This window comes from Poecilia latipinna, unplaced genomic scaffold (genome assembly GCF_001443285.1).
Source record: "Poecilia latipinna isolate Pla-1442-1.1 unplaced genomic scaffold, P_latipinna-1.0 Scaffold85, whole genome shotgun sequence".
Classification (NCBI taxonomy): Eukaryota; Metazoa; Chordata; class Actinopteri; order Cyprinodontiformes; family Poeciliidae; genus Poecilia; species Poecilia latipinna.
This window is the reverse complement of record NW_015112701.1, coordinates 610,481-633,362: the sequence shown is the minus strand read 5'-3', so window position 1 is coordinate 633,362 and position 22,882 is coordinate 610,481. Positions and strand designations below refer to the sequence as shown.

The 22,882-nt window shown below is 40.7% G+C and overlaps 1 protein-coding gene across 2 annotated transcripts; it reads left to right on the top strand.

The window, feature by feature from the left end:
* The first annotated feature begins 579 nt into the window (after positions 1-579).
* itpkcb (inositol-trisphosphate 3-kinase Cb) lies at positions 580-22,881 on the top strand. 2 transcript variants are annotated; one of them, XM_015021822.1, is made up of 8 exons: positions 580-826; positions 5,080-6,366; positions 17,309-17,408; positions 17,779-17,992; positions 18,454-18,658; positions 20,234-20,338; positions 20,944-21,015; positions 21,100-22,881. In XM_015021822.1, the coding sequence occupies exons 2-8, from the start codon at positions 5,248-5,250 to the stop codon at positions 21,337-21,339; spliced, it is 2,055 nt and encodes a 684-aa protein (XP_014877308.1). In that variant the 5' UTR covers positions 580-826; positions 5,080-5,247; the 3' UTR covers positions 21,340-22,881. The 2 variants fall into 2 exon arrangements, with proteins under 2 accessions (XP_014877308.1, XP_014877316.1); XM_015021830.1 differs by having other exon boundaries at positions 585-826; positions 20,237-20,338.
* The last annotated feature ends 1 nt before the right edge of the window (position 22,882 follows it).

Genomic DNA, 22,882 nt, shown 5'->3' with positions numbered 1-22,882 from the left:
TATGGTTAATTTTTAGAAGACACGTATGGATCCATATAAGTGTAGAAAAACTGTCATTAAACTTAGTTGTAAGTAAATTTTAGAGGTTCTTTTATTCTGAAAACTAGAAAATTAAAGTCAGTTGCCACTCACAGGATGGAGGAAGCGCTGATGCATCGTTCTACGTGCCAACGAAGCAAACATTCCTAATAGCTGGGAAAGTGTTTTTCCTGTAGAAATATGTATTTGGAATTATTTTTGCTATTTCGTCAGAGCTCTGGGTTTAAGAAAATATTTTTACCTTTTCTTCATTTAAAATAAGAACCATTGTTTATGTTTACATCTTAGCTTTAAAAAGAAAACCCCAATAACGATTAACACCTAAAGGCAGCACAGTCCAACACTTAGTGACTAAGGTTTCAATATTATTTCTCTTGATGAGTCGAGGCTATTTTGTAATTTAGGTTTTAATATATTTTCTTGGTTAACTTCTGTTCCGGTAGTTTTGTAAGTATATATATTTTTTATTATCAACGTTTGTATTTTTAAAAAGAGCTTTGCGTGAAGTTAACAGCACCTTAAGCTAGTCCCCGACATGAGTTTAAAGAGCCAGAGAGTCAGCAAGACCTGCCCCCGTTTACTTCAGCACTTCCTCTGTGCCTTTTCTCCTCGTCATAACCACATGCTGATGCTACTACCGTGCACTCGTCGGTATTTCTCTGTGATTCGCAGAACAGAGAAGCCGCAAACACATCTTGACACCATTGCCTGTATGAGTTAAACCTCCATTTCCAGTACCAGCTTTTTAACAGCTGCTTCACGGAGCCAACAAAGGAGCGTCTGTCGGGTAAGTTTGTTTGTTTTTTAAATTGTATATATATATTTATGTATCTACTCCCTTTTACTTTGTGTTTTAGGTCCGTACTGTCTGTGATCGGACAGATTAATATCTACAGTCAATAACCAGTTATTTTTATAGGCAAAACAACAAAAGTGGCATTTAAAAAATGTAGATCTGGAAGTCCTAATTAAAGCTTTGTGAAACGACACTGAGGTTTTACTTAAGCGCACGATAATAAATTCATCAGCCACTGCAAACGCAGTTTGAACAAATAATTCACTCTGTAGCCCTTTACTTAAGAGGAGCGGCTGACTGAGTAAATGTATCAAGAGCAAATAGATGAGTGTCAGTATAAAGTGGTTGGTGAACTTCCCTAAATTATGCCGTTCTGTGTGCTTACATAATTCTTTTTGTGTTTTGTGTTTGCGTTAAAATAATCAACTTCCCATTAAGGGTATGTCGCTGTTGTAGTGGGTGTTGATGGTTCCATGAGTACATTCAGTATGACAAAAGACTCTCAGGCATTAATCGTTTTCCATTAGAGAAACCAGATCGACAAGATGACTGGTGTTCTTTATTAAGGAGTGCTCACTGTACCTGAAAAACCATCAACTGTAAGAAGAGTGGGAAAGGTAATGGTATTTTTATTTTATTTTATTTTTGTAGAATTAGACAAGAGAAGCTCATGTGGTTTGTTGTCTTAGTCCTCCTTCCCCACCTAAACAAGGACATTTCCTTTTCCTTTTTGAGTCATTTTGTAAGCTTATTAATAATACAATTATATTACACAATATCGCAGTTAAGTGTAGTTGTGCATGCTTCACAGTGAGTCGGTATTTCCATTGTTACGCTTCCTGTCCCATTTCCTTTCTATGAGCTTTCCTGCTGACAGCACAGTGACAGAACTGCTGTCGCAGTAAATGACAGTAGCATGACATTCACATGCTGCCAACTTCAGTCAGTCTGATTCACAGGACAGTTCATTTTTGTGGAATATTTGTCTTTTTATTGAAGCAGCTTTTTTTGTAAATTCACACTTCTATTTCTTGTGAAAAAAACCCCAAATCAAATTAATTTTGTGTAGAATATTAATATATTCTATGTTTAAAAATCTACAAAGAGTGGTACATATCGGAAGAACAGGAAAACAATAGATGGGTTTCAAAGATTTCACAAATGAAAATCTGAAAAGTGTGGCTGTTTGTGTGTGTTTTTGTTTTTTTGTTGGTGTTGAATCCTGATACAGTAGCTGAGTTGCTGTCAGTTGCTATGGCAACGGGTCTTTGTGTAGCATAACTAACAGAGAGCAAGAAAAAGAAGAATCTGAGTGGTTTTGAGTTATTCTTTGGTGGTTTTTCTGTTATTTTTTCCCTTTGCCGTGGTGCACAGCAACAATAATGATAATAATAGTAATACCGACATCTCCATGTTTTAGGATTTATTGTTTTTTTTACTTTCTTCTTGCCACTGTTGAATGTAATCCAAAGTTTGGGATCTTGTTTCAAAACTTAGCCCTGATTTAAGAAGCAGGTCGTTCCTCAAAACGACCTGCTTCTTGCTCCTTGGTCGTTTTGAGGAAGTTTGTTGACCGATGTTTTCTAGCAAACATCTGAGGCCTCCACACTACATCTGTGTTGATGATGAGAAAACAGAAGTGAACTACAAATGACCTCTGAAAGCAATCAGTTGCACTAAACTCTATTTCCCTGTATCAAAAGCAAAAGGAGGGGGGGAGATCTTTCTGTATGGAGTTTGCATGTTCTCCCTGTGCATGCGTGGGTTCTCTCCAGGCACTCTGCCTTCCTCCCACACTTCAAAAACATGACTGTTAGGTTAATTGGTCTCTAAGTTGTCTTTAGATGCGAGTCTGAAAAGATTTTAAAAATTGAGTACATTTACAAGAGGTGTTATGTGAAGGCATTTATAAGTTTGGTGGTGATTCTGCAAAATAAAACCACATTATGTTCACTAACCAAAGCAATTGACCTTTTTAAGTAGAAATACTCTTAATTTTAAGTGAGGATAATTAAACTTTAGGTATTTTACATTAATTAATGAAAGTCAGATCAGTTGACTTTTGTTTTACATCTTAACATTGAAGCGCCAAAACAAAATTCAAAGACTAATGTGCATTTTGACTTTCCTCAACAGTGCAGTACTAGGAAAATAAAGGAGAAAGGTGGCTGCAAATGACACAACCATTGACACAGAATGTTTTGAATAAAACACCAGAGAAAAATTATTCAGCATTACTAACAATCCCACAATCAAATCAGACATGCTGGCTCGCATCAAAATGCCTAAACCATAAATCTGGATCGGGTGGAAGTTCCAGTTAACACACAGATTCCCATGATGCAACAGTGTGTCCTTTTATTCTCAGTTCAAACTGTCCAAAGTTCAGACATTCAAGACTTTATTTAATCTGGCAAGTGTGACTCAGTCAGAGCTGCTGGTTGGTCCTTCCTTTTTCCACGAGCAGCGCTGTGTGAAAAATCATTCCAGCCAAGAGCGGATGAGTTTCTGCTCATACTCTTGTATGTCTGAGGAGCCGCTTGTCTTGATTTTTCATTTACACCGGGATTAACTACTTTCACACCTTCATTTGCTGTGAAGCATCGGTTTACTAGGGTTTGTCGGTGCAGACGGTGACGTCAGAGCTGCCTGCTCAGAAACATGCTGGTCGTTTCTCACTGCTCATGAATGGATGCAGTCTTGTATAGAGAGACAGCCTGACTGTCTTCTGGGGTCTGCCTGCAGCTGTTTGATTACTCCAGATGTGCAGAGTCTGCTGCTTGACACTTCTTACCATCTACAAAGCCCAACGCAGTGCTGCTCAGCAAGTTTCCGTATTGGCTCGGTCAGGCTGATGCTTAATGAATGACAAATATTGATTTAATTACCGGCAAATATTGGTTCACTTTACTGGCCTGGTGATTCCTCTGTGGTGAGTCACAGACGGAGCAAAAAAAGCAAACGGTCTTCAACTCCAGACAGGCTCATTAGCTTCACAATCTAATTGGCGTGTCTGTACTTTGAGAGTGTTTTGATTACAGTTGTATATCTTGTCAAGTGGAGAAAAACTAAATAGTGATTACTGAACTCTTGCTGTCTTAAATAAAGGATTGTCTCAATTATTTTTATTTTATTTTACATGGAGCACTCTGGCAGATTAAAATACCCCCACTGTAGATGAATGTAGATCAATGTAGATCAATGAAGGGCTGTGAATTGTATGCAGACAAAGGAGGGCAGTAGTAAACTGATTTAGCTTAGAAGGGGGAATATGTTTCATTTTCTTTTTTTGATCAAATATGATATTTTGCTAGAACATGCTGTATTTATCTGCTATCCTAGCAGTTGTTGCAGGCCTCCAGATTTGCAGTGAAGAAGAATATAAACTGTATTATTGAGTCAAGTTCAGTAGAATCAAATTTAAAAATAAAACAATCAGTTCAGAAGGTGTAGTTTGTACGTGTTCATTACATGTAAAGGGATATATTTCAATAGTTTATTTTTGATCCTTTTAGATGATTGTGGTTGTTTTTTTTTTTTGTTTTTTTTTTTAGAAAATTGGAATATTACACTATACCAATTTAAAGGATTTCCAGACGATAAATGTTACCCGAATGAAGATTATGTCCATATGCAGTGCTGTACATGCACTCAATACTTGCTAGGGCTGTCTTTTTGCTTGAATTACTGCTTCGGTGCAGTGTGGCACGGAGAAGAACGAGCCTCTGGACCTTGATTTCCAAATAGAGTACAAAATGTACTTTCATTATTAATGTAAACTGTAGACCACTAAGCAACAATCCAGTCATTCTTCTCCTCACTTCAGATTAAATGGCTCTGACACTGGTACCGGTTCAGAAATGGCTTAATGTAAGGAATGTGACATTTGTAGCCCAAATGTCTGTTTGCCTTGGCTTTTAAGGCACCAATTCCAGTCACAGTCTCTGCCTTTAAGACTCCACTAATCTCTAGAATTTGCTGTTCTGAGCAATCCTGTCAAGGCTGCGACTAACATGGTTGGTTTTCACATTTTTTCCAGCCACACTTTGTCCTTCTGTTCAACTTTCCATTGATATGCTGGGATACTATGAGAAGTCAACCTCTGGAGCAAAAGGACTTCTTATCTCTTACCTGTGATTTTTGATTGTTATTTTTTGCCCTTTCAGGTGAAATTATTTGATTATAGTGATGAAGATACCAGATTTCTGCCTATTCAACAATATTTATGTATCTTTTCCTTACAGATTTGACCAGTCACGTGTGGATGAGAAGGTGTGGACTAATTCGGGATTTTCCAATCTCATTGCATGGAATTGGTGATTAACGGCTTACTAAAATACTGTGGACTGAGTTGTATGTTTTTGATTACACATTGAGGGTGTGTGTGTGTGTGTATCACTACGGCATGCGGGATGGGCCAAACGCGGTCTGATCTCTCGCACAGCACCGCCACCACAGGCGGGGCGAAGTGGAAATCAAGCGACACGCCTCATCGACTCAGTATCTCCAGATTTAGGAGCAAAAGGAAGCCGCGGAGCGAGCAGCTGAGCAGGAATCCAATGAGAAACAAAGTGCTGTCCTGTCTGGGAAGGAGGAAGCGATACCCCAGTCAGACCGAGGAGGATTCAGGCCCAGGAACGGAGGCCGCCGATCCAGCAGCGCGCCGCGGACACAGAGCAGGGAAGTTGCCCCGAGACGAGGCTGCATCGGCTAGCGGGGAGTATCGAGCAGCCACGGGTTGTTTCGAGGCATCGTCCGGCCTCGGTGGTCATGTCGAAGCGGTCCAGCTCGCCGTGAACCGAGAGGCAACTGCAGCTGATGCGCCAGGCTTGGAAACGCGGAGCGGTGAAACCAGCGTCTCGGGCTGCGAGGAGCCGAGCCCCGGCGTGCGAGAAGACCATGCCTCGGATCCCCCAGCCGGGGACATGGAGCATCAGCCAGTGGGGGGAAGTTACGAGAATCGCTTTGTGTCTGGGTTCGGCACTGGTCTGAGTTTGAACCCCCTCCTCACCTCTGACCCGGACGCTGAACGGACTTCGACCTGCTCGCCCCCGGATCAGCATTTGTGCGGTGGGCTCTCGATACTGGACGATCGCATGAAAGGAGAAATGACTAAAACCGAATCCAGCGCCGGGGATCAGAACAATGGCTGCCTGGACGGTTCCGAGAGCGTAAAACACCCGGAGCAGACCAGCCAAAGCCCCCCGAGGCAAAGTTTTCCTGGAACGATACCGAAACTGATCATAACCAGAGACACCAGCCCCATCCGCTGCCAGAGCACCACGGCCCTGCCGACCGACCAGACCTCCTGTTTGGATCTCCAGGCGGAAGACGAGTCTCCCTGCTCGGACAGCGGCTGCGGCGGCTCCCCAGCCCTGATACGGACCCCCAGGAAGCTGTCCACCTCCTCCTCCATAGGCCTGTCCTCAGCCTCCTCCTTTGAGGAGTCCGAGGACGACTTCACTGGCAGCGACATCGAGTCCAGCCTGTCCCCGACCCGGTCTCTGTGCAGCGCAGGGGACGGCTCAGGGGTAAGTGTCCTTCTTTTCTCCCCCCCCCACACCACCACACTCTGCAAACCACTGCTTAACAATCAGGTTGTTGGAGCGAATTACTGTTGGCGTTTTATTACTTTCCCCCCCCTTTTAATAGCATGAAACAAGTTAGAAACAGGTCTTGCTGTTTCCACTGCCAAAAACAATGCAAATATTGCACAACTTTCCATCTAGCATGACAGTTTTTATTTACACCATGCAACTCCCCCATTAAAGAAACCAAATAGAAATCCTGTACATGATGCAACAGGATGTGCACTGGTGTAAAACATCCGATACCCTAGATTTCCAAACTTTCCCAGTATTTGCTTAATGTGTACAGAAACGACTCACAACAGGACACACCTTTCTTAGTCAGGGATGTACAAACAGTTCATGTCAAGGTCTAGATCCTGCCCTGATAGAGGATAAAGGACTCTGGTTTAATCCAACCAGTAAAATTATCCTGCTTTACGCTCCATTTAAATACATGTTGGTTTAAGTTTTTATAATGTACTTATTTGACTGAATTAGTTTGATGCTAACTAATCGTGAAGATGATTTCGCTCACCTGTTTTAACCTATGTTGGAAAAATAACAAAACAAAAGGGATGTACGCCTGATTAAAGTGTAAAACATTAACTGAATATGAATAAGACTTTTGTTTTTAAGGTGAGATGTAGAAATTTTATTGCTCATGCACAAATACAGCTTGAGGTTTAATAAGTTCAACTTCATAGCTAGTTTGCTGTTAGCGTTAGCAACGGCGCTAAGCTAGCAATGACAAACTCTTGCTTTGATTGACTCGGACTTCCCGAACAAGTCTTATGACGGGTCTTGGCTTTTAATTACCTTAAATATTTATCGATAATACAAAACATTAAAGTATACCAACTTTACTTGACTGTTTTTACCCAAACTGTTAATACTTTTAACAAATAATAACGATTAGCTACATAAACGTTAATTTCTACATCAATGTGTGTAGGCTAGGTTTTAATTTGACCTCCTGTTAAACTTTATATTTACAAACTACACCTCTTTGAAATATGAATAATTTTACTACCGTACAAAGTGTTTTTTTTTTTATAGTGTAGGGTTCAATATTTTTAAGTGCTGATAAAAACAATGCGTTCGTTACTCAGCAGCTTGCCTTTGCATGGCATCTGTGTTGGCATTCGGTTAAAAATTAAATGGAGCAATAAAGAAAGGTGGGTTAACGTCGTTCGTCTCTGTTTTTCAGTAGTTAAACTGCTTGACTCATGATGCTGAGACAACAGATGAAACATTTGACTCAGATGGGAGGAAGTCGGCTCTCGTTTCCAACCCCCCCCCACCTCTTGTATTCTTGAACAGCGCCTCAGGGTCACTTAGTTTCGATAAGCTCAGCTCTGAGGCCGTTTATCCTCACAGGCGGCACATTTTAAAATTACTTTGCTCAATCTATCAAGGACAGAATAAAAGACTCTCTTTCAAAGATTAAAGTTTCCATCAAGGAATAGTTTTTTTGTTTGTTTTGTTTTGTCCCCTGACGCCTGGAAGCTTTGATGCTCCGTTGATTAGAAGTGTTAGGAATGCTATGCAAACAGGATGTCTCTGTTGGCAATGGCATCTCTGCGCTCCTTTTCCTGTAGCCACAGGAATCTTGATTATCCAGGCATTTTCATGTGGTTAAAAGGTGCTGTTCGTGCTGCGTTGTGGTAGAAATAACACTTACTTCATTAAATAACCTGCAGTCATTGTCACACAATGACTGGTATTCTTTTCTTTGAAAAGAGATGATTGACAATAACTCAAAATAATTTGAGAGTCTTTTGTTTGTGGTTGCTGTTTCACTGTAAAACAGATTCACAATTAAAAACAAGACTCAATGGGAAACACCTGGTCTATAAAAAAAAATCCAAATTAACTCAGAGGTTTTTGTCTCTAATAGTTATTTTTCGTTGTTGTTTTTTTTGTTTGTTTTTAGAAATTGCAACGAAAGAGACGACAAAGTGGCAAACTAAAATGTCTCGCATATTTGCAACAAGAAATGCTTAGCTAGCTTACCATAATGTGTTTAAAATGAACATGAAGCCTGAAGTCTATTTATTGACACGCAATGAGAAAAGCTCCAAAGTTTTCTCTGCATATTTGGGCCCTTCCCCCACCTGTTGCTGCACACTGTCTGTCAGCTGGTGGCATTTTTTTCTCTCGCTTAAAAGAAAAGCTAATTCTCTTACTATATCATTTAGCTGATGATTTTTACACATGTATTTTTTTGCTTCCCTGTGTTTTAAACAAAAACAGGGAGCTGAGGTAATAAAATTATATTATTTTTATGTACTTTACTAGTTTTACATCAAAACTAAAAATGTGGAATTTTTACTGAGGATTTGGAGACCATTCTGGCTAGTTCTAATAATAGTTTTTATGCATAAACATTTTTAAAATGACTAATCTTATTTCTGTGTGGTAAAAACTTTCAGCATTTACTGAACTCTGAAAGTACACAGTGATTAGTCTGAAATCACCTGTTGTGATGAGTCTCTGCTGCCTCATTGACACAGTAATTTGAGTCAGCTACTTGGAGTAAAGTAACAGGAACATCGGGTGAAATTCAAATCTCTACACGTTTCAGTCATTTTGGCTCACGACCAGCTATGGGTCAAACAACGGCGTAATTTCCAGGGGTTTAAATCGCTTAAAACCAGGAAGTGAGCGACTGAAGGAGCTGCAGTCTCGCTGTCGAAACAAACAGGATGATTCTGGCTTGCGGTTTGTGATAAGTGCGGCTGCAGACGGGCCCCGTTTTCTTTCTGCTACAGCTACGTTAAAGCACCGTTGTTCTCTGGAGTGACTCCACACAGGGTGTGTGTGTGTTTGTGTGTGTGCGTGTGTGTGTGCTGCTTTAATGGCTCGCCTTCAAACTCCCAGCCAAACCTTACGTCTTGCATGTCGCTTTCCTTGTGACGTACGAGGATAACGGCTCACTCTCACTTGCAGCTATGCCGTCTTGCGTTCAGAGTTGCGTGTGTGTGTCATGGAAAATTGGGCTGAAGGCTGAGCCGGTTGCTAGGCAACGTCTTTACCATATATGGTTCTTTTCTCTTTTTTTCCCCCCTCCTTGACTTGTTGTGTTTTTTTTTTTTTCACAGACAGTCTCTACTCTGTCCATGACATTTGAATGCAATGAGAAGCTAATTCCTATGTTTAATCATCCCAACAATAAGTGTGCCATTGTATATTGTTTTCAGATTATTCCAGTACGGGACAGTGGTTTGTTCTCCCTGAAAGTGGTTCTTAACAAAAGTTTTAGTATTTTCCGCTGGTTCAACATGAGGCACATCGAGCCGTAGAGCAGAAAAAAATAAGAGGAAAATCAACGTAAGCCCAAAAAGGAAAAAAAAAAAAAAAAAAAACGACGCAGTGAAGCCTGGAACGTGTAGCCTACACACGCTGATTATTCCTATTTATGCTGTTTAAGTCATGAGCCACGCTGCAGTCTTTGTCTGTCCCACGCAGCACTCCCACAGCTGTTATACACAAAATCCATGCTGCGAAGTCATAAAAAGCAACTCGATGCTCACTCCTTTGGCAACCAATTAAATATGGACATTATTCTAATCAGAGAAGAATGGGCAGACTGGGTTTGAGAGACGGTGGAAAAGTTAAATATTCATACAGAACAGGTTAAGTGGTTGTTCAGAAGACAATGGAGATGCTCTTTAAAATGACAGGTTGTAACATTTTACAGAAAAATAATAATAAAAAAAGACAATTTATATGTTACAGTCTCAATGACCTGGACAGATCTGATGTTGGACAGCAGGTTGCTTCAGTTTGTGGGTCAGTCATTTAGGACGTCTTATCTAAACTGGTTTGACTATTTAAATGCAATATCTTTACTAGAATGTAACAGTGACGCAACTCAAAGAGATATTGTGACTAGCCTGTAAAGCGATTAAAAACAAACTGTGCTAATTCCTTGATGTAAAATAGATTTTCTCACACACTTTGTTTTTTTTTTGGATGAAAATATAGCTTTATCATATTCTTTAGAATTTGTTTGATTTAAAATCTATTAAGAAAACTACAATATTTGGTAGAATCAAGTAGGAGAAGTCGATGCTAAAATGACATGCCACCTCTTCAGATTTTGCAATTCGAATCAAACCAATAAATAATTGAATGTAAAGCATTTAATGCTTTCATATTCAATAAACAAACAGAAAACCATAATCGGGGTGAAAAAATTATGATAATTAACTATTGCACACAGTCTTAAGATTGTCCTTCATTTGCTGTTCAAGTTGCTCATTTCAGTGACCTTGTGCCTGTATATTATTTCTATTATCTTTATTAGTACTGATATCACACACTGTTAATAATCTGCTCCTTAATCCCACACCTCCAGGGATCGGTATTAAATTCTCTCTGTATGATCAGTGCGTTACTATACGCTCCAGACATCCAGAGAAAACGATGATTAGTTTGTGACTTTCCGTGGGACTTCTCGCCTCCAATCACAAAGTTTCCAGGTTCCTAGAAAGATTGTGTCACATCTAAAACACACGGGCATTCGGTGGAAAAGCTGATGAATCAGCAGCCATTAAAACTGAATCACATCATCGACGGTGATGCATTTTTAGAGGTTTTTGTAGCAACAAGTTCAGGGAATATCACATGCGTCAAAGTTAAGTGGTTGCTCAGAAAACGATGGAGATGCTCTTTAAAATGACAGGTTGTAACATTTTACAGAAAAATAATTAAAAAAAAAAATGAAAATTTATATGTTACAGTCTCAATGACCTGGACAGATCTGATGTTGGACAGCAGGTCCAACATCTCTAACCCAGACACGTTGGAGACGACTCCATGTTGCTGCTTCGTTTACAGGGTTTTCTCTGGATCGTTTTTAAATTTAAATTACACACGGAAGCCAAACTACATTAGTTAGCTACGTTACTGTTGTTCAAAATGCAACATAAGTTATCACTGGGGTTGCTTTCATTGGCTTGAACTGGAAACGCCTTCATCTTAACCTTAGGTGGCTTTCTTTGCCTTTTTCTCTTCCTCTACTTCGGACTGGTCAGCTCTAGTTTTCCTTCACTCCTGAGAGCAGCTCAGTGGTCAGCTTCGCAGCCAGACAGGCAGGAGCTGGCGGTGTTGTGTTTTTCAAAATTAAGTACATTTTAACACTTCATAATATCTCATTTAATTTCACACTCTGATCATGTTTGTGCAGCCACTAAAACCCGGCCGAGCTGCTCCAAGTCTGAAGATTTGAAGTCGAGGGAAGGGGGATGTGGTTTAGAAACGCTTCGAGAAGGGAAAGCTAACAGTACCTGTCCCTCCTGTAGCTCATGATAGTTGCCTGACAGGTTCTTTGTCTCTGTACACACATGCACCTCCATGCTTTGGTGAAGAAACCCGTCATGTAGACAAAAGAGAAGCACAGGGATCGCCGGGAGAGGGCCCTGCCCCCACGCTGTCATGTCTGTCATGTATCCGTCAGGAGATTGGCTCAGCCATGGGGGATTAGAGGATAAGAGGACGGCGCATTGTGTGGAGCGTTGTGCCTTCAGTTGGACAGGATGAAAGTTTTGAAACAAAAATGATCAGTTCAAGAAAACCGGCGGCTGAGAGAGCGTGAGGTTTTAGCTGCGGGTCAGACGCAATAGAGATTCAAGCGTTAAGAAAGCAAAGGAAGGGTGTCTTAAAAACAAAACAAAACAAAAAAATGTTGAAACAGGACACATTGTGAATTGGGACGTCCTAAAGTGGTTGTAGGAAACGAGGAGTCATCAGAGCGAGCCAAGTCTGATCGCCATGCAACATTTAACATCCCGACTGAGGCAGCACATTAGCGTGAAACCGAGAGCCCATTTGGTGAAAGTGGGCTTTCAGTGACCGGCGGCAGGGCTCTCAGAGCGTCAGGAAGGCAGGGGAGTTAATGGTGCCGCTTGATGGTGTAGTGACGGCGCAGAGCTGGGCGTGTCGGCTGCGTTCTCGCTTCGCCTCCGGAGTGGCTCGCATCTTCGCCAGCGTCTGCCTCCTCCTCAACCTGTGCTCCGTCCACCAGGTAGGAAATGGATCTAGAATGCAAAAAAATAAACGTAGATAAAATCCAGCGTTGCTTCTGGAAATGTGTGGCCATGTTCCATGTTTGTGAGAGTAGATTACATGACAGGTGACGGGTTTGATTGGTAGATAAGTGTCCTGTAGATGAATATCTGTCATTCAACAGATTGTTTAGCTATTTGTAAACTGTGTGTGTCACAAGCCTGCAGCTAGAAAGCAGGAAGAGCATACCTGTCATACTTTTGGTTAGAGATACAATCAGTAATTATGCAAAAGAAATGACTGACTTTGACAATTTCCATGGGCAAATTGCCAAAGTCAGGAGATTTTATAGCTGTTTGCTAAGGTACTTTAAATGTGACGTTAAAGTGCCTATATGTTTTTTTTTATTAAGAAATATTTTAGAAGGCCATTGTTGTCCTTGGGACTCTTTGCCCACAGAAATCTCAGTAAATTAAAGCTTATTTCAGTAAGTCAGTTAAATGAGTCAAAGCATAGAAAAACAGCAGGCAGGTGGGGGGACTTCATTTGAGTTAGATTGATGTTAAATAACAATAACTTTTAGAAAGAAAGGGGAAGTTTGCGGGAAGTGAACATTTTGTCGACATCAGAGCTCTTGGAAGTCAGCTGGAGGTGCCGAGGACAAAGAATCAGGAAACGGAGCTGAGCAATTGGGCGTCACGAGTGGCATAAAAGGGAAAGCTGAGACGGCGGAGGGCTGACTGAGCGGAGCGAAATGTGACCTCGGCGTTTAAAAGACGTGTGGGATGGAGATGCGGCTGAGCTTGGTGCCTCCAACAGAGCATAACTGCAAACATTTATTGCGACGTCCTTTAGACGTCATTGCCCGTCCGTCTGTCAGGGCAGCGTTTTCGTCGCCGCCGGTTAATTTACCAAAGTGCATCCGACATCACAGCAAAGCACGTCGAGCTACACTTTGAAGCAATTAGAGTCTCTGAAATGTAAGAGGAGAGGCCAGAGCTTCACCTTCCACCCGCCTCGGAGGCCTTCCTCAGGTCAATCCACGTTCTGCTAATAGAGGCGACAGGCAACAAAACTGGACTGAGTGCAGATCTGATGTGTAAACACAGTTTGTATTTATAGATGCCACCTCTGCAGGTTAAATTTGGCTTGTTACTAAGACAAATATTTGTGTGGAATAACCACAGCGCTGCAGTTTGTAACCTTTTCAAAAAAAAAAAAACAAAAGTTTATTTTTCACATATTTGTTAAAACTATCACTATGTTGTGATGGTATCAGATGAGATAGATAATCTGTGAAAAAATCCAGTTCCTCTGCCTTTCCGCTATGGACCTGCTGTCATCTGAAAAAAAACACACACCTCTGTCAGAAACACACACCTCTGTCAGAAACAACCAGTCAGAAGGTCTTATCGCTGTAAATCACATGCTGCTCACATCCTCTCCCCATTTCCCTCGGCTGCGCTACAGCTAGTTCACCACAACGAAAACCTGCTGTCAATGCTAAGGCTAGTTTAGCTTAGCCACTGGCGGGTAAACTGTTTTCCTGTTTTCCCTGCCATTAGCAAATTTAGCAGCACATACACAAAGTTGATTCACAGCACTACTGTTTGCTTTTAAACGGGAGCAGTGCATATTTTTTTTTTTTTTTTTTTTAGACGCCCATAGCAGCTCGGGGAGGAAGTGGAGGAATTCGATCTTTCCGCAGATTATCCGTCTTATCTTAACGCTGGCACGACATGGTGACAGATTGAACTGACATATTTATGTAAAAGTTTTACATAAATAAAAGCTTTAAAACCCATCCCAGTTTTAAATGTACACACATGCTTAAAAATCTCACAATATAAATGTAAATGGCAAAGAAGGTCGAAACTAAATGTTTCCCTAGATTAGATGTGCCTTAAGTTGTTTGCAATCCTGTTACCTACAGAAACCAAAAGGACAAACAAAACTTCAGCAGAACGTCATGAACATCTGCTTGTCCATCTTGCTGTCCTTACAGACGTTTGGCGTTCAGGGAATCTCGCCTGACAAGTTGGACGTGTCTGATTAAGGTGTTAAGGTAAAGGTGACCAAATAAGGAGACTCTGTTGCTCTGGAGTTTGTTTGCTTACAGTTTTTTTTTTTAAATCTTATGACTGAAGCCTTAAGATAAAAAACCTTGACGCTGATAAAAGTTATGAATCCTGTTTGACGACTGTGTGAAACCATGTTGAAAACTGCAGCTCTTGTTGTTTTCTTCGTCTGCGGTTCTCTGTTTTTATCAAGGTAGGAGCAGAACCGGTCTCGGGGTCATGCCCGGGTTTATCGATGCATGTGCAGAGAGCGACTTGGCTGCAGACATGGGAGGTCATAATGTTATGCCTCATCTTTGCGTGCTCACATGTGGGGAAGTTGCGTTAAGATTTCTAATAAGCTTGAATAAAATGTGCTTGCGACTAAAACGAACTTCACAAACTTCTTCTTCTCCCTCCTTCGGTCGTCTTGGTTTTCTTGTGAAAGTCAGCCCCGTCGACGACCCTTCACCTCGGTTCATTGATACATTTCCTGTACAAAGTTTTAAAACGGCCATGTAACTTTCACCAAATGAATTTTACATTTAGAAGCAGGAGTCGTTTTCCATTTCCTGAAAAGTTAAAAATTTTTTTTTTGGAAGATGCCAGCAGCTAAAAAAAACAAAAAAAAAAAAAAAAAAAAACGGAGTGTAGACCAAAAAGAAGCAAATATTGAGGAATAATCAGGTATTTTCAGATGTGCTGCTTATAAGAAATGAAGTATATTTACAGACACTACTCGGCCCCTTTTACAGTACAAGATATCATCTCCTTTTTAGTCGCTTTTCTCTCTCTGTGCTCGTGCCGGCCAGATGTACGGTTTGTGGTTGGATTAGTGAAACGGGTTTTCACAAGAAAAAGGAATTTCTGTCATGTTAAATTCAGCACATGGACAGTTTCATCACTGTTTTTTGACGCAGGCTGCAGTAACGTTGTGCTGCAACTGTGCTGCCATGCGAGTCATTCTCACCTCAGTCTGCAGTCCTGGTGAAAATCTTGATGGTGTTTAACACCAGACAGAGAGTCTGATGCAAGTGTTTCATTTTTCCAGACTTTGTTCCTTCTTCCATATTTCTAAGTGACAAAAATCTGGTAAATCTGAGTAAAGTGGTTTTGTATTTATTTATTTTTTTAATAGAAATTGCTGGCCTCATGTTTAATTTACCTAATCACATCGTAATTTTATCATTTTACCCTATTTTTAAAAAAATTTGTTTATGGCTGAATGAATGCTAATTAAGAAATCACATTTTACAACTTTAACTCTAGACAAAGCAATGTAAATAAACCTCCTAAATAAAGTTACTAACATACACAAACATTGCTTTCAGCAATTTGCATTTACTATCAGATCCTTAAGCCCTAATTACAAGTCTAAGTGCTTCAGATGTCAAAATGGTGCAGAAGTATTTTAGTCCAGGTGTCAAAAAGCATTGAAGCGTCTCTGTACCGCAATCGTGAAGCTAATTTAGCAATATTTTATACAGTTCTTTATTTTTTTTTAAACCTGCAGGTGATGAGGCCCAATTATTATTCAACCTGTTTATTTTGAACATGTTGGTCATTCAAAAATATTCAGAACGTTATAAAATCTGAGGAAAGCCTTGAGTGTTGAAAAACATCTGTAGTTTTATAGTTATATGTATTTACATATACATTTTTGCTTGTTTTAATTAGTAGTATATTTTCGTTTTGTTTTAAATTTTTTTTTAAATTCTTTTTTTTTACTAAAATCTTTGGTTGCAGATCGTAAAAATGTACTTTTTTCCACTTTTAGCCTTCATTCACCTCATGTTTTCATCTTGCATAAAACCTTATTTGTTTAATACTGTAGACAAAACTGAATCAGGCACGTCACAAAGGCATCTAGTAGTGCTGATCTTCAGCTTGGCAGATTCTGTTTTTCCTCCCTGAATGATACCAACTGGTTTGAAATGAATATTTATTGGAGCTCCCAAACTATTATACACAAATTGCATAAACTCGAATAACTCATCTTGTAGTTGCTGTTCTGTTTGCGTTTTTAAATTGTGACGGTTTCAGTGAAGCAGCTGGTGAAAGAATGCAGACGCAGACAGGACCAGCTATTCACTCCAACCAACCTGTAATAAAAAACAACAAAACTATTTTATGATTACAGCTTACTGTAGCTGCAGTTTACTGCTCACCTGAGCTGACTCAGTGGTTTGATGTCCTAAAAAAACAGGACAGAGATTCGGTTTACGCTTAATCACTCTGACGCTCGTCGTTAGCCCGTGAAATATTTGCTCAGTTTGTGTAACACACCGAATAGCATGTTCCTGTCAGAAACCGTCTTACTTGTTGTGCTTTCTCACACACACACACACACACACGCTCTTGCACGTCTGGTTCTCCTCAAACGACTTGCGTCAACGCTCCTGTTGCACACTGTCCTCGATTTCAGCTTTCCCAACATAGATAACCGCTGCTTTCACACACACACACACACACACACACACACACACACACACTGTCACACACTTTCAGACAGTGAGGTTCTGTTGTACGACAAGCCACCGGTGGCTTTGGTAAATGTTTTATGAATGGGCTTTGTCAAGTTTGTTGTGCACCTGGCCTTGGTTTAAAGGGGAGAGCCTGTCCAATGTCTGCTGATGTGTGTGTGTTTGTGTGGAGAACAGGGTGTGTTTTCCTTTAATCAGTAATCACTCTTGTGGCCTGGACTTCCCTCGGTGCTTTGTGAGACCACTAAAACGGATCCGCAGATCAATCAGGGTCTCAGATTTGTTGTTTTTGTTCCTCTTTTTCCACTCTTTTTTTTTTAACGAGGACGGAAATGTTTCTTTTTCTGTTTACAGAGTAAATCCTGGAGCAAGTTGAAGAGCATGGTTCACTTTTCTCCTTTAGCCTTTACGCTAAAGCCCCGTCACTCGTGGGTGCAGCTAGCTGGCCACACAGGTATGCATTTTTATCACACTTATTGCCTAAAGCCGGAAGATAAGATTGAAACCTCTGCCATGTCTGTTTGGTAAATAAATCTACACCTGGTCCGTTCAGCCCAACATGGAAAAACAGAAAAAAAAACTTGAAACGGGGCAAGCAGCTCGCGTGTCTGTGTCCAAAGGTGACAAAAACCAACCAAGCAAACTCTCTGCTGCTGATTTTTCTTTTTAATCGACACGCGGACTTTCTTTTAACACTATTAAGAAGTAAAACAAAGTGGTGTCAATCTTCTCTTTAAAAAAAAAACAAAACAAAAAAAAACAGACATGTTCATAACTCGAAATATCAAACTGCTCCTTTTAATCAGTGTTTTTATCTGCTGAAGGCAGTTTCACAGCCGGAGATGGCGGCCGTCTGCTGAAGCGCTACTGCGAGTGTGAGCAGCAGTGTCTGGAGCAGCTCATGAAGGACGTCCTGCGTCCCTATGTCCCCGGGTATTACGGCGTGCTGCAGAAGGACGAGCAGGACTTCAACATCATGGACGACCTGCTGACTGACTTCGACATGCCTTCCATCATGGACTGCAAGATGGGCAGCAGGTGAGGGAAATGTTTCCACATCGACCCCCATTGACTGCAGACAGGGCCAGATTTAGAAGAATAAGGGCCCCTGGGCCAGAGCCAGTTTTCATGCCCTGTCTGAAAACTGGCAAAAAAAAAAGAAAAAGAATCTTTTACTTACTCAAATTACAGAACATTAATAGGTTAGGACTGCACATTTGCAAGTACAAATTGATGTATTGTTGGATTAAAATGTGCAGCAGACGGCCGGATGGTGATTTTTAAATATTTCAGTGTAGCTTCAATGAATAGAAATCCAACAATATGCTAATAAAACACCACATCATTTATGAACATACACTTAAATCAGCAATTTTTTTTTTTTTTTTTTTGCGTAGAACACACTAGATTGGAAACAAAAACAAAAAACGTGGCACCAAGAAATACAAAAGAAGTCAACACAGCGAACCGATTTAACCGAGTAATCCTTCCGATTTCAGGACCTGCTTGGAGGAGGAGCTGATAAAAGCGAAGGAGTGCCAACGTCTGCGACGAGACATGTACGAGAAGATGATCTCCGTGGACCCGGCGGCCCCCACCGAAGAGGAGCGCGCTCAGCAGGGCGTCCTGAAGCCTCGCTACATGAGGTGGAGGGAGACGCTGAGCTCCACCGCCACGCTCGGCTTCCGCATCGAGGGCATTAAGGTCAGCCTCGTCTTCTCCGAACGGCCGACCATCGGCACTAACGTGTCTGACTGCCGGCGTCAGAGCTACTAGGGGGCGGTGAGCAATAACTAGCCCGGCATGTTTTTACAAGAAGTAAACAAAGAGTGGGAGTGGATTTCTTCTCGACGAGACGAACTGCAGTGGGAATGGCAAATGGTGTTTAGACACGCAGCTGTACAGAGGACTGTTTGTTCTTTTGAGTAAAAAAAATAAAATAAAATAAATCCGATCCTGCTCATCAAAGCCAATAATGCTTTATTTGGATACCTCAAAGACGAATGAAAATGCTTGCAGTGGAGTTTTTTTGTTTGTTTTTGTTTTGTTTTTTCCCTTTTTTTTTCCCCCCCGTCAGACCGGTATTTATAGCCAACTTAAAGGTCATAGTTGAAGCATTTAATCATGTTCAGGTGCTGCTTCAGCAAATCATCTGGCAATAAACCAAACACCTGGAGGTGCTGGAGTCGGAGCGAAAAATAGAGAAACAAAGAATAAAACCACATTCAGATTTTGCTGCGGTGACTTTTTAATTTTGTCACCTTTCTGCATTGATTTTTCCGGTAAATTCGGCAGAATCTAAATTGGTAGAGCAGTGTCAAACGAGGCAACGTGAAGTCTGTACTGTTGGCTGATGACAAGAACGATGCTGGGCGAAACTTGTCAGGACAGCGTCGTGGGCCTCAGGCCATCCCTCAGCGTTTTTGTCTTTTCATGCGAAACACTTAAAACCAACCAAACTGGGGCTTTCCCGTCTCTGTCGCCCATTTCTTATGGATATCCCAACAGCTAGCATCCCCTCCTCTCTGCACCGTATTCAGGAAGAGCTTTAACATATTCCTCATAAAAATGGGACACTCCTTGAAGAAGAATGTCGTTGAATAATTTGCCTTACGTAAACCAGGATGATTTTGAATGTACTCTTTTGTGTTGTGCAGTTGGTTATTAATACCACTAAACAAAATGCCTGCATATTCTTTCGCGACGCCAAATGCACCCTCGTCATGAAAATCTATTTTAACTTTTTAAAATGCTTGAGAAGGCATACAGCACATTTGTACACCTGGAGTAGTCTGATGTATCATCTGAATACAAATATGCTTTACATATTTCATACAATGATCATTTTCCTAAGACGAGGGTTTGCAAAGTGGCTCTTTTAGTAACTTTTGCTTAATTTAATTTTGAAGTGTTTAGATATAAATATAATGCATTTTTTAGTTCTTAAATTGAATAATTGTACTTGTTTCCTACAACAGCATATCAACCAAAGTACCATTAATTTTTTATTCATTTTTCTATTAATTTTGTCCTTAATTCTCCACAAATATTAACATCCAATAGAGTAACTATATGCACCCTTTTTTATTTTTTTTTATTTTGAAAACCTAGTTCTTCCAGTATGTATCAAAAACATTAAGAAGTTTTTCCAAAAGGTTATGCAGAAGGTTTCAGATTTTAAATAATCGTGGTCTTAGTAGGTCTAAAATGTAGCATTGTAAAACTTGGACAAATCTCAGAAACAAAAAGTAATTTTATTTATTTTTTTCTCTCCTCCAGCAGAAAGGTGACGGATCGTGCAACACCAGCTTCAAGAAGACGAAGCAGAGAGAGCAGGTGGTGAAGGCCTTCGAGGATTTTGTTGGCGGCAACGTTCAGATCCTGGTATGAAACCCCAGAAATTGATTATTCAGGAGAAATAAAAACAAACTAAACAACCACAAAACCCCCCCCCCAAAAAAACATTTTAAAATAGCTTTTATTAGAAAGTGACTTAAAAAAAAAATCAATGAGTTTCTACCAAGAATGACTTAATAATAAAATGATCAGTGATTACTTCAGTATCTCACTTCTTAATTACAATTTTAAAGAAATATATAATCCATTTAAGAGATAATGCTTTTAATTCATATTGTTAATAAACTAAAATAACTTTATTTACCGATAGGGCAACATGTGGTGAATTAAATCAGTAAATGTTACCCCCCAGTCTCTGGGCGGGGCTTCAGCTACTCTAGAAAATCTGTTTGGTCTGCAGGTGAGTCGCTGCAGGTGTTGGCCAATCAAACGAGTTGCCCATGGCTCCAGTCTTTATGCTGACTTTAAACACACTGCTCTTTGCTTCATGTTTACTGTCCAAACAACAACCCCTACTCAGACACGTTTATTAGAAGTAGGTGACGCTCCAGACTGCGTCTAACAGGAAAAAGAAAAAGGTGTCATTTCCTGTTTTTGTTCTCACATTCTGATTCCCTCCACTGTTTTTGTAGAAAAGTTACCTGAAGCGTCTGGAAGAGCTGCGCTCCGTTCTCGAGAAGTCGGACTTCTTCAGGACCCATGAGGTGAGGACCCGCTTTCCTCTCTGAGCCCCGTTTCCACTTCCTGTCCGCCCGCGGCGTCTCCTCACCCCTCTCTCTCTGTCGCAGGTCGTGGGCAGCTCTCTTCTGTTCGTGCACGACGCATCCGGAAAGGCCAGCGTCTGGATGATCGACTTCGGCAAGACGGTTCCTCTGCCGCCCTCCATGACGCTGGACCACAGGACGCCCTGGGTGGAGGGCAACAGGGAGGACGGCTACCTGTGGGGGATGGACAACCTCATCGACATCTTCGGCAGCATGCTGCCTCGGACGCCTTGCGACGGAGATCAAAACTCGGAGGAGGCGTGACGCGACTGGCCGCCGGTTGAAATCTTTGTTCGCCATCATCAAAGTGTCTTGATCCACTCGGGATAAGGGGAAACTTCAGGAGGACGAAGTGGAACATGCCTAAAAGACTGTTGATATGCATTATTAAGAGCTTCTGAGCAGAAGGTTGTGAAACGTACAAGACTAAATATCTAAATATTCTCACGCTGACTTATTATCTGAGAATTCAATGCTACAAACTAATTAAAACTTTGACCCCTCAACCTGCTCACTAAGACACACTAGTGCTCATCCCCTCTTCAGCAGCCCCCTCTGCTGGATGTTGTTGCACACAGCAAATCTTCTTGCATCCATGAACCTGACTCTGCAGAACCCAAAGTACTCTGTGTTGGCAAGATCTTTGTTTTTTGGGGGGTTTTTTATTGATGGACCACTTTTTATGTTTAAGCACACAGCAACACTAAAACACTGGCGAGACCAAGTGTTAACTAACTCAGTATGTAAATAGCTTAATTTAATCTTTTTGTTTTTGGGCCTGGGGATAACCTTCTTAATATTTGTAAAGTTCCTGTGCCTAACACCTTTGTTTTTTATAATTGGTCATTCCAGTTCAAAGGACTCTCTCCACAGAGTTCACCCAAGTATAAACTGACTTGTATCTAATCTTAAAAGTTTTGCCTTTTTTAGAAATGGTTTTATCCAGTAGTTTTTGTATGACACAATGCAGTGACTTATTTTATTTTTTTTTTCTTTTATTCTTAATGTACGGTAAGCAGCTTGGCCAAGCTACGCCTCTTTGGAAATTGTTGCACTGTGGATCCTCAAAAAGCCATCGAACAAAACAAGCAGTGCCTCCGTGTGTGTGTGTGTGTGTGCGCGCGCGTGCGTGGTTTACAGCTGAACATGAATTAGATTTCCTCTAATCAGCTTTGCTTTGGGGATTTTACAACAAACTGGTGGTGTAAACGGTGAAATTTAACTCGAGGTGAGATTGATGTGTTGGAGCTTTCAAGAGGCTTCATTAGAACAAAAGACTGGAAAATCTTTGTCCAGTTAAGGTTAAAGAATTATTGAAATGAGATGACCTTTTGGTACACTAAACTGGATGGTGTAGCGCCTGATGCTAGTATTTGGCATGTTTACGTAGAAACAATGCTGTAGATAACATAGCAGTGCTAATAATAATAATGTTTTGGAAATTGATCGGTGTCCGGCAGCCCTTCTAGAGGGTCCGCATGCAATTTTTTAAGTTGGTACACAAATTTACTTTGGCACTGCATAAATCTGACGTAATGAAAATAAAATAATCATTTTCATCTCTAAATAGTAATCACACCGGGTGGAAATGTAGTATTAATGTTTACAAAGTATTACTAGCCCACAAATTCTCTGTGATGTGGGGAAATAATCAGGTTCTCAAACTGGGTGCTACTTTCCAAGAAAGAAAACTGGATATAAACCGTGTTTTTGTTTTTTATGTTTTGTTTTCTTAAAGGTCTTAAAGGCTAATGGAAATTGTTAATCCCTGCTTTGTCCACATTACGGATTGCAATAAACTGAAAAT